General features: G+C 56.8%; 1 protein-coding gene across 3 annotated transcripts; it reads left to right on the plus strand.

Moving 5' to 3' along the window:
* The first annotated feature begins 532 nt into the window (after positions 1-532).
* On the plus strand, positions 533-11022 carry Engase (endo-beta-N-acetylglucosaminidase). 3 transcript variants are annotated; one of them, XM_051181409.1, is made up of 14 exons: positions 533-784; positions 2709-2779; positions 2902-3103; positions 4604-4752; positions 5151-5308; positions 5827-5975; positions 6230-6395; positions 7661-7764; positions 8073-8181; positions 8363-8553; positions 8989-9137; positions 9600-9708; positions 10001-10115; positions 10312-11022. In XM_051181409.1, exons 1-14 carry the CDS (start codon positions 666-668, stop codon positions 10726-10728), a joined length of 2208 nt encoding a protein of 735 aa, XP_051037366.1. In that variant the 5' UTR covers positions 533-665; the 3' UTR covers positions 10729-11022. The 3 variants fall into 3 exon arrangements, with proteins under 3 accessions (XP_051037366.1, XP_051037377.1, XP_051037386.1); XM_051181420.1 differs by having other exon boundaries at positions 534-784; positions 9603-9708; XM_051181429.1 differs by having other exon boundaries at positions 737-784; positions 2906-3103.
* Positions 11023-13663: the final 2641 nt, after the last annotated feature.

Consider the following 13663-nt stretch of genomic DNA (forward strand, 5'->3'; position numbering starts at 1 on the left):
ATATTTAGGGATATATACAGGCATATGCATACGTAGCAACAATTAAAGAAAATAAAAACCATGAATGTGTGAGAGATCAAGCGAGGGTGGTACACGGGAAGGACTGGAGGGGGAAAGGAAGGCAAATTGATGCAATTAAATGTTAATTAAAAAATAGAAAAAAGCTGAGTTTGATGGCATATGCCTGTAATCCCAGCATTTGGAGATGGTAGGTGGAGCCGCCAGATCCAGGGTCAGCTTCTCTGGTCTGTGTGGCCAAGTTCCAGGGCTCATCGCTACCGTGTCCCGACTTGGTGGCCTCTGTCAGATTGCTTCACCTGTTTTGGCTGCACTTCAATTTACTGGGAAGAGAGCTTTGCTGCGAGTGACAGCTCACACAGATAGGAAGGAGCTTTTGGGCATCACCAAGAATCCCGGGCTCTGGATCCACGCGGCAACCCTTTTTTCCAGACCACGCCCATTAGGGTCCGCCCCCTCGAGTTATTTAACTGCGGCTTCACGCGTCCCACTGGCAGAGCTCCGTCAGATCCCAGCCGGAAGGAGCCATCCGCGGCGCCGCGCACTCTCCATTGGCCGAGAGTGGCGGCGGGGGCAGGCCCAGGCCTGCGATTGGCTGGTGGAGCAAGGTGTCCGGAGGCCCTAGCGGCCAGCGGGCGCTGACGCTCATGGAGAACCCTTCGGTGCTGAACCAGGGGGCTGCGCAGCAGAGGGGCCCCATGGCTCCAGAGAAGCCGGCTCAGGACCAATCGGAGCAGAGGCCGGGGCGGCGGAGGCCCGGGCGGAGGTGCGCACGGCTGGGCTGAGCTCCGGGTCTGGGCCGGGGTGGCCATGCTGCCTGTTCCGGCACAGTGCGACACTCACTGTCCACTGCTCGCGGTGGGCTCTCTCCATCCCGGCGTCCCCCTATCCTTCCATCCTGGGCCGCAGACGGGCCACCCGAACAAGCTACCAGTGTCCTTGTCCCTGAGCCCTGACAGATCCTGTCCCAGCCCACCGGGTCCGGTCCTGGAAGGCTGGCGCCATGGCTACTGTACCTTTCTGTGGCCCCATAGATCAGGCAATCCCAAGTATGGTTGGCTTTTTGTTAGGGTGGGCTTTTTGTTAGGGTGGTGTTTGAACTGAGTCTTTACGGATGAGAAAGAGGACCGCGGTTGGTCGGTACCCACGTGGGAGATTCAGAATGGGCAAAGTGGACAGGAGTGGACAGACATGCCCCTCTGCTCCAGAGATTTGTTCCTTTCCGGGTAGTAACTCCCTGGTCAGTAGGATCCTGGGAAAGGTATCCGTGCAGGCTTATCTTGCTTAAACCCACAGCTGTGAGACAGATGGACTATTCATACTATAGGGTGGTTGCTGGCTGATGGGAAAGGTATTTCTGGGTAGAAGGGATCCCAATATGGTCCCTTCCTTCTTACTGGAGGAATTATAAGGTGCTGGAGGTGCGCTGGGGCAGCTGAAGGGTAAATCAGCCAGGGAGGGGTATATGGAAGAGAAGAGTCTGGGAATGAAATTTGAAAGGGGCGATTTGCATGGCCTGATGACACTGGCCTGTAATTCCAGCTACTTGAGAGGGTGAGGCAGGAGGGTCACTGGTTTAGTGTCTTGAAGTAAAAATGGAAGGCCTTGGGATAGGTTCATGGTAGAGCGCTTGCCTGGGACATGGGAAGTCGAGCCTCAGCACCACAGGAAGAAGAAGGCATGTCCATTTTAATCTGCTGTGGTCTGACCAGCTCTGTGGTTCCAAGGGTTTCTCAGTTTAATTGCAGAGGTCCTGGGTCAGCGATTGATGGGTGATCCTAAGGAGGGAGCTCAGGTCGCAGTTGATGGCCTTGGGGATTGCCTTGGGCCCTGGCAGGTTTAGGGGATTCCAGTTTAGATGCTTGCCCATCTCTCTCTAAAAGGCTAAGGTAGTGGGTAGTGTCTTCTCGCTACTCTTAAAGTGATACTTAAAAACAGAATACTTTAAGTGATACTTTAAAACATAGTAACAAAGGAATGCTTCCTGACTCTGGCATACTCAGATTTTGCAACTTCACGAAGCCAAGATACTTTTCCTTGTTATTATGCATTGGTGAACAGCAGGGGGCCGGCAGTGAGTGTCTGTGCCCCTGAGTGTGCCCCTGAGTGTGCCCTTGAGTGTGCCCGGGAGACAAAGCCTGGTTCAGCCCTCTCAGGGCCTTCAATTTTGCCAATTCTTGAAGACCCTGTGTATCCCTTGGCCACAGAAGGCCTGGGCCCTAGGAAGTACCTACCTTGGAGTTTTCAGTGTGAGATTTACCTGTTGGATGGGGAAGGTGTTTACTCAGGTGTGGGCTGTCAGTGGCGGCAGTTCAAGCAGACTCAGGCCCCAGTGTTTACTAAACAAGATGAAAAACAAGTTCCCCAGGCAGGCCCTGGCCCCATGCATGCCTCTGGTGTATGTTTTATTAGCCATGGCCAGAGATATCTAGCAAATGGCTTCTGTTATTTGCCCTTTTATGGGGCTGAGAATGTAGCTCTGTTGATAGCTGAAAGCCTGGTTCAGTCACAGCATAAATGGGTTGGTGGAACACCCCTGCAACCCCAACACTTGGGAGGCAGAAGGAGAAAGATTAGAAGTTCCATGTCGTCCTTGACGATGTAGTCAGTTCCAGACTGGCCTAGGCTGCACAAGACCCTGTATCGTAAACAAAAACAAATTAATCTTTTAAAACCCACCCTTTGCCTAGGACCAAAGAGGACCAAGAAGAGGAAACGGCTTTTAGACATGTGGTCAGTTTCAACCCAGACCCTTTACCAGGTGAGGTGACTGAGGCTTCCTTTCTTGGCCATCGCAGATCGCCACTCCTCTCCGTCAGGTCCAAGTGACTGCATGAGTTCCCTGATTCCCATTATTCCTTACTGTTTCCCTCCATGGACCAGCTAGATATTATGACAAGGATACCACCAGACCTGTCAGTTTTTACTTATCATCCCTGGAGGAGCTCCTGGCCTGGACCCCTGCCATGGATGATGGTTTCAATGTAGCCCTGGAGCCCCTGGAGCGTCGCCAGCCCCCGCTGAGCAGCCCTAGGCCCCGGACCCTGCTATGCCACGACATGATGGGCGGGTACCTGGAGGACAGGTGAGGTCCCTGACACAGCACTGCCATCCCAGGATGGGAAGAGGGTGGCAGTTGGGAAAGCAGGTTCTAGATGGCCCCCTTGACGCCTCAGGGAGAGGAACTCAGTCCTATAGGTTAAGATTCAGGTGGCAGAAGCAAGTTGGAAATGGGTGAGCTGGTGTCTATCTCCACAGACGGATAGTTCCTCAGGCTGCCCCTGCAGGGAATGCCTGCCGTGTCTCTAGGGCTCCTGGTGTAGCCCCGTGCTCTCATCTGATACTCTGTTGCGCATGCTTGCATATAAGCTCTGTCCTCCTTCCGATCTCTTGCCTCTGGCTTCCTGTGTTCGTTCTCTCTCTCTCTCTCTCTCTCTCTCTCTCTCTCTCTCTCTCTCTCTCTCCTCTCTCTCTCTCTCTCTCTCTCTCTCTCTCTCTCTCTCTCTCTCTCCTCTCTCTCTCTCCTATCTAACTAGAGTGGCATTTTAAACTTCTGTAGAACAGTCTAGGCCAGGGTGATGGGAAGCTGAGTCAGAGCCAACTGCCCAGTCTGGGGCATGGCCAACCTGCAGATAACAGGGAGACACAGGGCGGAAGTCAGAGACAGGGCCTGTAGCCAGCCTTCCTGCTTCCTTCCTTCTCCTTCATCTGCTCACAGAAGCCAGAATGCTGCCTGTGCAGACCCAGTGGCCCGTGCCAGTGTCCTGGGTAGCGAATGAGCCCTCCCCAAACACTCTGGGAGTTTTGAGATTGGGTCTTGCTCTGTAGTTCAGCCTGGTAGAGAACTCATTCTGTAGCCCAGCTAGCTGGCTTCCGCCTCCAGGCCCTCTGCCCCAGGTACCTCCGTGCCGGACACCCTCCTCACTGCTCTGTGTGTTTGTGTGCATGTGGAGGCGGGACACACACACACACACACACACACACACACACACACACACAACCTGGGCTATTGTTCCACAGATGCTGGCCACCTTATTTTTGAGACATGCTTCCTCACTGGCCTGGAACTCACCAAGCAGACAAGGCTAGCCCATCTGGGACTTTCCACCATCTCCTCCCCGAGAGTACAAACACACTCTACCATACCTGGATTTTTTATTTTTATTTTTCTTTGGTTTTTCAAGACAGGGTTTCTCTGTGTAGCTCTGTAGACCAGGCTGGCCTTGAACTCACAGAGATCCTCCTGCCTCTGCCTCCCGAGTGCTGGGATTAAAGGCGTGTGCCACCACTGTCCAGCTCATACTGGATTTTTTAATATTTTTAATTTTTAACTTTTAAGTTGGTTCTGGGGATGGAACTCATGCAAGGCAAGCGCTTTGCTGAGTGGCTGTCACCCCAGCTCCTGCTTGTGACAGAAGAGCCTCAGGTAGTTCCTGCTGTTACTCCACTCACACAGGCTCTCACACAGCAGCCTCTCAGTCAGAGCCAAAGACGGTCACCGAAGCTGGAACCTCACCCAAGGCTGCCCCCCACATCACTGTGGCCTCATCTGCCCCCTGGGACCTGACTCTTCCGTGTCTTTCAGGTTCATTCAGGGCTCAGAGGTGCAGAATCCCTACTCTTTCTACCACTGGCAGTGCATTGACATCTTTGTGTACTTCAGCCATCACACAGTCACCATCCCCCCTGTGTGCTGGACCAACGCCGCACACAGGCACGGAGTCTGCGTGCTGGGTAAGGGCCAGGTGGTTGGTGGACAGCTATGTCCATGGGTTATGATGGGTGCCTGTATGTTTCCCGATAGTTCTTATTTTTAGCATGTGGCCCATGAGTCGTTGTGGCGGTGATTGGTATAAAAACAGCTGTAGGGGCTGGAGAGACGGCTCAGAGGTTAAGAGCACTGGCTGCTCTTCCAGAGGTCCTGAGTTCAATTCCCAGCAACCACATAGTTTGCCAACCACTGGTTCAGAATGGTATCTCTCCAGCTTTGTCCTTCGTCCCCTGCGACCACACCCCATAGTAGCGCTGTGTCTGCATTTTCCTATAGTCCTGATGTCTAGGAAGCACACTTGGCCAAGCCCTGGGTCCCAGGAGAGCCGTCCGTGCAGCTGTTTCTGTCTCTTGTCTCACAGGGACATTTATCACAGAGTGGCAGGACGGAGGCAGGCTCTGTGAATCCTTCCTGGCTGGGGATGTGCGCTCCTACCAGGCAGTGGCTGACCGGCTGGTCCAGATCGCTCAGTTTTTTCGTTTTGATGGTTGGCTCATCAATATCGAGAACCCTCTGAGTGTAAGCACAGCAGCCGCAGCGCGGCCTGGAGCCTGCCCCCTTCACGCCTGGCTTTGCAAATCCCTTTTGCTTCTTTCCACTGCTCGCCACTGACTCCTTGTGCCACCCTTACACCTTTGCATGACCCCTCTTTCTCCGGACCCAGGCCCCAGCCCATGGCAGCAAGGCCCCCTTCTTGACCCTGCTAGGGCCACTGGTGCCGTCTCTGACTGCAGGGAGAGGGGAGCCCAGCTATTCCATGAGCTTCCTTGGCTTCGCTTTTCCTGCCTCCTTCCTTGGTGTGCCCCATCGCTGCTTCCGGTTTGTGTGGGTTTTTTTTTTTTTTTTTTTTTTTTTTTTTTTTGGTGGCCACTGACCCCTTCCAGTTATCTTTTCCTGAGTTCTGGGCTGTTTTCTTTTCTGCCCAGCAAGGGTGGCTAGGTCCTTCCTCCCTTGTGGCCATGGGACTTCTCTACTATACTGGGTTATTTCTCCTGACAGTTCCGCCCAAGCGTCTGATCTCCCCTCCTCTCTTGCAGCCAGCTGCTGTGGGGAACACACCTCCTTTTCTCCAGTACCTGACCACTCAGCTCCATCAGCACGTCCCTGGAGGTCTGGTGCTCTGGTATGACAGTGTGGTCCAGAGTGGGCAGCTCAAGTGGCAGAATGAACTCAATGAACAGAACAGGTGAGCGCCAGGTGTGGCCAAGCAGGAAGAGGAGCCCGGCAGGTTACAGGGCATCCTGTGCGGGCAGCTTTGGGTAGGGGAGAGCAGGTGTGATCAATACCCACCCTGGTGGATGCTGCAAACTCTAGTCCCAGGGAGCCTCAGTCCATGGGTGCTGTGCTGTGTGGCCCTGAGCGTCGGGGGGGGGGGGCTGACAGCAGATGGGTGTCCCGTGTAGCTATGCATGGCCTTAGCCGGTCCTTGCCGCCTCTCAGGATCTTCTTTGACTCTTGCGATGGCTTCTTCACCAACTACAACTGGCGGGAAGACCACCTGCAGAGGATGGTGGCACAGGCCGGTGAGCGCCTGGCTGACGTGTACGTGGGCGTGGATGTGTTTGCTCGGAGCGACGTGGTCGGAGGCCGTTTTGATACTGACAAGGTAGGTGGGGTGGGCCTTTGCACTGCACCGGGGCTGCTGGTCCGCATGCCCTCGGTGGCCTCTCTCTTGGGGACCTTCCATTCCCATTAGCGCCTTAAAGGAAAGAAATGGCAAGTGTCCCCTGAGAAGGGAAACTGAGGCACCCTGGAACTCCTGGGTTCCTTCCAGCTGAGTCTGGAAGCCAGAGCTTCCTGTTTCCACTTCTGAATCACCCCACAGACACCGGCTTCCCTCCCTCCTGGGCCACAGGCTTTGGAGGGCCTTGAGGGACCTTTCCTGACACTCAGTGTTCGGGGGCGGGGGCGGGGGCAGGGGCGGGTGTGTGTGTAGTGGACGGAGGTGAAGCACTTGCATTTGGGACCAGTGAGATTTTTTTCTGGCCGGCCATCTCATCAGGGAGGAAAGGTGAGCAGCAGGCTCGGTGCCTGTCTGTCTGTCAGTCCTGAAGGGAGCTGTAGATGGATCATTTAATCCAGGGCCCTGGTTTTACGTCTGTTATTGTGATAAAGAACTCTGACAAAATGCGACAGGATTTAGTCGCAGGCTATGGTTCCAGTCTACAGTACACCGTGAAGACCAGAGGAAATGAAATGAACACCTGCTTATTCCCAGCTAGCTCCCCCCACCTCTCTCCCTCTCCCCCACCCCACCCCCTCTCTCCGACACAGGGTTTCTCTATGTAGCCGTGGCTGTCCTTGAACTTGCTGTGTAGATTGGGCTGGCCTCGATCCCCCTGTCTCTGCCTCTTGGGATTAAAGGTCACCGCGTCCAGCGTTCTCTTTTATACTACCTTGCCTAGGCCTTCCCGACATCGATACGCAAGACAGTACGCACTCAGACACGCCTACAGGCTAAGCCAATGTAGAGCAATCCTCACTGAGGCTCTTCCCAGGTGCATCCGGCCGGCCGTGTGAGGTGATAGTTAAAACCAGGCAGCACACAGCCAGCCCACACAGCCCAGTGGCTGCGGACCTTCACCCGCTGTGATTCCAATAGGGTGATGGAGAGGTGTCTGGAGAGAGAGGAGGAGGAGGTGGGGAGTCACAGCTCAGCTGCCCTGTCCACCAAGACAGCACCACCATGGCAGAGTCCACCGTGTTTCCAGCCGCTTCTCTAACCGCCTTCTTTAGCTGGCTCGTGGGGCAACGGGGAGTTGTGAGGGAGAGCTTTTCCTCGCTGGCCCCGAGAGGACCTTCGTTCGTTCGCTGTGAGCTGGCGTCCAGGAAGCCCGTCTGGACGCTTGTCCCTGGTTTCTGTTTTCCCAGTCACTGGAGCTGATCCGCAAGCACGGCTTCTCGGCGGCACTGTTTGCTCCTGGCTGGGTGTATGAGTGTCTGGAGAAGAGTGACTTCTTTCAGAACCAGGACAAGTGAGTCCCCTAGGGCTTTGCACGGCCTGGCAGGAGAGAGGGCATCTCCGCTGCCGTGGGTACCTGGTGGTAGGGATCGAATGAGAACCCTGGGAGGATGCAGGAGGGAACAGAGAGAGAGAGAGAGAGAGAGAGAGAGAGAGAGAGAGAGAGCTGCCTCCTGCCCATGTCATCTGGCCCGCCCCCAGCAGGGTGCGGCAGTCTCCCTGGATGGCCCCTTTCTGGGGTCCCCCAGCCCCCCGCAGGGCTGCAGGGATGTGGAACAGCCCCCTCACCCTGAGTCCCTCCTGTTCCCATGTCCCCGTCAGGTTCTGGAGACTGCTGGAGCGCTTCCTGCCCACGCACAGTATCTGCTCCCTGCCTTTCGTCACCTCTTTCTGCCTGGGCCTGGGGACTCGAAGAGTCTGCTATGGCAAGGTGCGTGGGTCATGGTGCTGAGGACAGGGTGGGGTAGTGGGCCTCCCTGTGTCTGGCCTCTGGCTGGGATGGGCAGGAGGGAGCCAAAAGGTGTGTATGGCCTTCCTGTCCCCTTCCTGTCCCTGTCTCTGCAGAGGAGGTCCCCGCCCCGTCCCATTTCTCACTCCCCCTCTTTGTCCAGGAGCAGGTAGTGGGACCCTGGTACCACCCTAGCGCCCAGGAGACCCAGCCCCTCTTTGGTGAACACAAACTGGCTGGAGGTAGTGGGGGCTGGGTGAAGACACACTGCTGTCTGGCTGACGCTTGGCACGGGGGCGGTTCTCTGCTGCTCCAGGGCCTGATCCCACCCGAGGTTGACAATGTAGCCGTGAGGTGGGTGAGTGGTGGATGAGGCTTGTGGGTCTCTCTCTGCCTTCCGCCCTCTGTCTGCAGCTGAATCAAGCAGAGGGTGTGCAGGAGCCTAGCGGGGACAGAGGTTTTGTGGTCAAACACAGGGCACGATGCCTCTGCAGCCTTGGAAAGTGTCGAGCAGCTGTGTCAGCAGGACGCAGCGTCGTGCAGGCGTCTGGAACAATCCACTGAGTTGGTTGTACTTCCCACCTCGTGGCTGCCTGAGATGGTGCACGGGAGGAAGTTAGAACCAGGGCCTTCCAGTCTACAGCAGAGTGTGACCATAGGGAAGGCCAGGCCCTAGCCACGGCAGGGCCAGGTCCTTCCCCACCAGACTCCCGCCCGAGCCAGGCAGGGAGGGGCTGATGGAGGATCCACAGTCTCTCTTCCAGCTCTCATGGGGTTTCTCTCCCCCAGGCTGTTCTCCCTGCAGATCCCAGTGCCACCCAAGCTCTTCCTGTCGATGGTGTACAAGTTCGAAGTCTCGACGGATGTCCAGGTGGCTTTGGAGCTCACAACAGGGGATGCCAGCAGCTGCCATGTGGGTAGCGTGTCGGTGTTGCATGGTGAGAGGCTGGGTGACTTCATGGAAAGGAGGTGGAGGAGGCTCTGGTCCTGGGCGGGGCTGCTGTGGGCGGGGCTGCTGTGGGCGGGGAGCTCCCACCTTGGATGGAATCTGTGGCTTGTGGTCATTACCTGCACATAGAGATTTACTAAGCACAAGATCTCCTCTGCGACGCTGCTAAGCATCCTGGTCTTTTGGGCAGGTTGGATACAGGTCCTCTTGTGGGCAGGACACTGGGATGGGCGTGCCGGTGGGCCGTAGCCATGGCTACATGGTAGAAGCCAGGATGAGTGCATCTGGCCAGTCCCAGATACACACCCCCTTATCCTTGGAAGTCCTTCCAAGGGTCAGCCCCTCCAGGGGCCTCTTAGATCCCCCTGTGCCCACACTGCCCTGCCAAGTAGACATCTTGCCCCTCTTGGACTTCCTGTGGGTTCTCCTTTCTGAAGCCCATGTCTTCTAGCAGAAACTGGCTCAAGGCACAGACCCCGCCCCCTCCAGGTGCCCCCAACCAAGCTGGCCAGATGGGTTGGCCGCTGTGGCCAGCAGCTCAGTGGGGGCTGGATTCAACGGTGAGTCCCTCTGCTGTCAAGTCTCCTGAAGGGGATGGGCACACATGGGGGACTTAAGGAACAAGCCCCCCCCCCCCGAGGAGCCCCAGAACAAGAGGGAGAGAGAGGCCTTGGCTTGACCTTTGAGGTTTTGGGCAGCAGTGACACAGACCAGGGCACTGCTCTCAGAAACCTTCTGTAGCCCTGGGCTGCCCTGGGTATCACCTGCGATCCTTTCCCCTTCATGCTGTGGCTAGGGCCCTCCCCGTAGCTGGCTTGTGAGCAGCCTGTGTATGTGTGTGTGTGTTTTAAGCTGCTATGAGGTGAGCCTGCATGGGTGCCTGCTTCAGGACCTCTTGGTGAGCTTCTCACGGCCACCCGGCAGCCGGGAGGAGAAGAGTTTCATTTGTCGCCTTGGAGAGATCCAGGTATGTGCGTGGGAGCTGGGCCTGTGGGGAGAAAGGGTAGATAGGGCAGTGTCTGGGCTCCCGGGGAGGAGGGGTGGGTGGAGGAGGGGTGGGTGGAGGAGGGGTGGGTGAGGCACTGAGGAGGAGGTGTATGGCGTGCTAGCCCTTTGTGTCCTCCCTGGGCGTCTAACCAGGAAATCCTGCTCTCTCCTACCAGGTGATTGATGCCAACAGCCTGCTGGTCCCCCTGCCCCGGGTGCAGAATGTCACCATTTCACAGCTCCGTTGGGTTCCCGTGGTCTCTGGGTCCGAGGGCGTCCCTGCCCGGCTCCTCCTCAGCTGCACTCTGCACTGGTCTTTCCTCCTGCTCCAAGCCCGGTGCTTCCGGATTCACTGCTGGTCGCGGACAGGAAGCAGCTCTGCCACGGAGGGTACCCCTGGGACCGAGACGCCCATGTTCCTGGGCCTGGCGTTTGCCAACCAGTTTCGTGTGGTGGACTTGGCTGTGGAGGCCGCTAGTTTTGGACAGGATGGCCGTGTGGAGTTCCTGGTGGAGCCTGTCCCCAGGGAGGGCTTCCTGGTGCCTCAGGCCGAGTGGGGCAAGGCGGCCCTGCTCTACTCAGCCCCTCAGTGAGCCCATCCCAGAGCACAGGACCTTCAAGATCTGAGATTTCTTCTTGGCCCGCCATCCAGGGCTGATGGTAGCTGGGTCTCCAGGACGGCAGGTCTCTAGGCTCTGACTATGCTCTCAGGTAACTCTGACCCGTGGGTGCTCTTCAAGAATTACCTAGGCTCCACATCCTTCTGTGTAATGCTCTCCATGGGATGCAGGTCTCAAGGAAGGAGGAGAGCATGCGAGGTTTCTTCCAGAAAGTTCCATAAAGGCTGTCCTGTCACTCAGAGTCTGAAAAGATGCCTTTGTTGAGAATGGTGGTTTGTCTGTCTGTCTATCCCTGAAACTTTGACAATCAGAGACAAACTTGACTGGTGGAAGTAAGGGACCCTGAAGGGCCAGGATTTGTGATGTTCCAGAAGGCTGAGGCAACACCCCTCAGGGAAGGGGTGGGGGTCAGGGGTCCTCACAGGGCAGCTCCAGCAGGTGGGCCCGGGCACACCCCCCACCTGTTACAGGGCGGGGCCAGTCATATTTCAGAATACCTGTGTGGCCGGTGGCTTTGGCAGCCGACTGTCCCTGTGAACCCCAGCTCCCATGCCTCTGCATAGGCCGCCTGCTCACGGTGAAGGTGCCGGTGCCGAGGCGGGCAGCAGGGTGCCACCAGGCTTCTTTCCCTGTGTCTCCCTAGACGCAGGTGAGCCTCGATTCCCTCTGGGCGGGCGGGTGCACCCTCAGCCTTGGAGAGAGTGGAAGCCGCCTGCTGTGTGTGTGGTTCTCGGGTGACAACGGTAACGCCACTCCAGTGCTCTGTGCTGGGGCCACAGCGTACAGCTTTCTCAGCCCGTATGTGTTCAGAAGTGTGACCCCTCTGGGGTCTGATCTGTGGAACTCATGCTGTGCTATAGGGGCAGATGCCCGTGGCCACCCCGCAGAGGTGATGGGTTGGATGGGTGGGGCTTCCTCAGAGTCCCCGGTTGCCAGGTCAGGAAGGCAAGAGTGGCCCCTGCCCCCACCCTTTTTCCCTGACTTCGCCGATCTCTGTCCCCCTTGAGTGAAGTGTAAGGGTGAGGACCTGGAACCCGAGATTGGGGACATTTTGCTCTACCAGCTCTCACAGGGACAGGGGCAGGACGCGGCCTCTGCCAAAGCCCAGGCTACTTCTGTGCCCTAGCGTGGCTCCACCAGCAGGACAAGAGCACCAGCTGTGCTGGCCTTACTTTCTCTGGTTCTTTGCCAGAACCTGCCCCAGAGCCCTGACTCTTGCAACCCCAGCCAGGGCACTATGCCCCGAGTGGAGGGACTGTGGGCCACAGGCAGGGCAGGCGGCTGGCTTGGGAGCCGTACAGCATTCCTGAGCGCCCCGCTTCTCTCGCGGTCCCGGAATCTGATTTTTAAAAGTGTTGGCCCCTTAACATATCTTACGCAGAGAAGGAGGAAAAATTTATAGTGGCTATTATTTTCTCACAGTCTGGCGAGCAAGCAATTAGAAGGAAGGGGCTTAGCAGAGCATGGCGTGAGGCAGAGCTAGCTGTACAACCTCTCTCCCCAGGAGCACGGTCCCCAGTCCCAGCAACACTGGCTCCTGTGCAGGAAAGTTATAATCTGCCAGCGTTTAAGCCTCGGCCCCTCTGGTGGATATAATCGCTTGGAAATAAATTATCCAATGTGAAGATGTTTGTTGGGATTCTCTCCGGGCAGACCCCAGCTCTCCCTCACAGCCGCCCTCCCAGCCTTTCTGCAGCCTCTTTCACAAGTCAGGGGCTCAAGGCCAGGCGGCACATTCACCTTGAAATGAATAGAGGGCCACAGCTCAGGGCGACCGCACACTCCCTACCCTGGGCGCTGGAACCTCACATTCAGTGCCCGAGCTGCTTCTTTAGCTGTAACCTGTTGCAGAAGCCTTAGGGGCTGTTTGGCTCCACCAGCCTGTCTTAGCATGCAGTGCAGCAGGACAATCCCCCCCCACAAGGGGTTGTACCTTCCCAGTTATTTGCCCCCCATTGCTCCCCCATTACCACGGGCCTCTCCCAGGGCTGGGCCTCAAACCCCCATCCTTGAGTGCTTCCGCCCTCCCCCCCCCCACCGGCCGCCTCCTGTGCCGGGAACAGCTAAATCAGAAGAAGCCATCCTGGTTTGAAGAAAGAAATCTTTATTAATCTTAATAATAATACTGCTAATTTGAATGGTCACACCTTGGAAGCATACCGAATGGTAAGAAAGGAAGCCTGGAGCTCGGCTGCAGTCCTGGGGGAGGGGCTGGGGACAAGGGGTTCTGAGCTGCTGTGGGAAAAGGGTCCGAAACAGCAGAAGGCGAGGGGCCCTGTACCGAGGACAGAGCCGGAGGCAGGCGGCGGGGCGGGGCTATGTACATCAGGAATAGAAAAGGAGGGGCCGTTTCCATAGCTTCGGTGGCTGATGCTGGATAGAAAGTGAGGTGATTTATTTTGAGGTGTCATGAGACAGTGGTGCCACGTCGGGAGCCATGGTTTCCGTTAAATTTTTTTTTTTTTTTTTTTTTTTTTGCTGTTAATTCTACCCCATCTACCTCTGCCTTGCCAGGGGCTTCTTGCTACCTGTCCCCTGTACCATCTCCACTGGGCCCGCGGTTTCCCCGTTATTCCCGCTACACCTGCCCAGGGAGCAGAGGGGCCGCATCCCAGCTGGCCTTCCCTGTGGAGGGGCCAGGCCACACGTCCCCATTCCTTGCCTTCCCTATGGGTCCTGCGCTCACTGTGGCCCTCCAGACCCATAGCACCTTGACTCCCAACCTCGAGGTGCAGCCCAGGGCCGGCCCATCTCTCTTCCCCCGCGCCCCCCCCCCAACCCCCAGCACAAGTGGGCCTACAGAAAGGAGTGGGAAGGAGGATCCTAGCAGACAGCTGAGGCTGGCCTTCGAGCCCAGGGTGCCTTCTTCAGGAAGGCTGCCACTACAAACGAAGCCTGTGCTCCAGGG

Source organism: Phodopus roborovskii, unplaced genomic scaffold, assembly GCF_943737965.1.
Source record: "Phodopus roborovskii unplaced genomic scaffold, PHOROB, whole genome shotgun sequence".
Classification (NCBI taxonomy): Eukaryota; Metazoa; Chordata; class Mammalia; order Rodentia; family Cricetidae; genus Phodopus; species Phodopus roborovskii.

What these genes read in the sequence shown, in the direction of transcription:
- Engase (XM_051181409.1), top strand. Translation starts at nt 666, where the DNA reads ATGGAGAACCCTTCGGTGCTGAACCAGGGGGCTGCGCAGCAGAGGGGC. An exon ending in GAACTCAATGAACAGAACAG is followed by an intron (nt 5,976 to 6,229) that starts GTGAGCGCCAGG and finishes GCCGCCTCTCAG; the next exon opens with GATCTTCTTTGACTCTTGCG. An exon ending in AGTGGGGGCTGGATTCAACG is followed by an intron (nt 9,709 to 10,000) that starts GTGAGTCCCTCT and finishes GTGTGTTTTAAG; the next exon opens with CTGCTATGAGGTGAGCCTGC.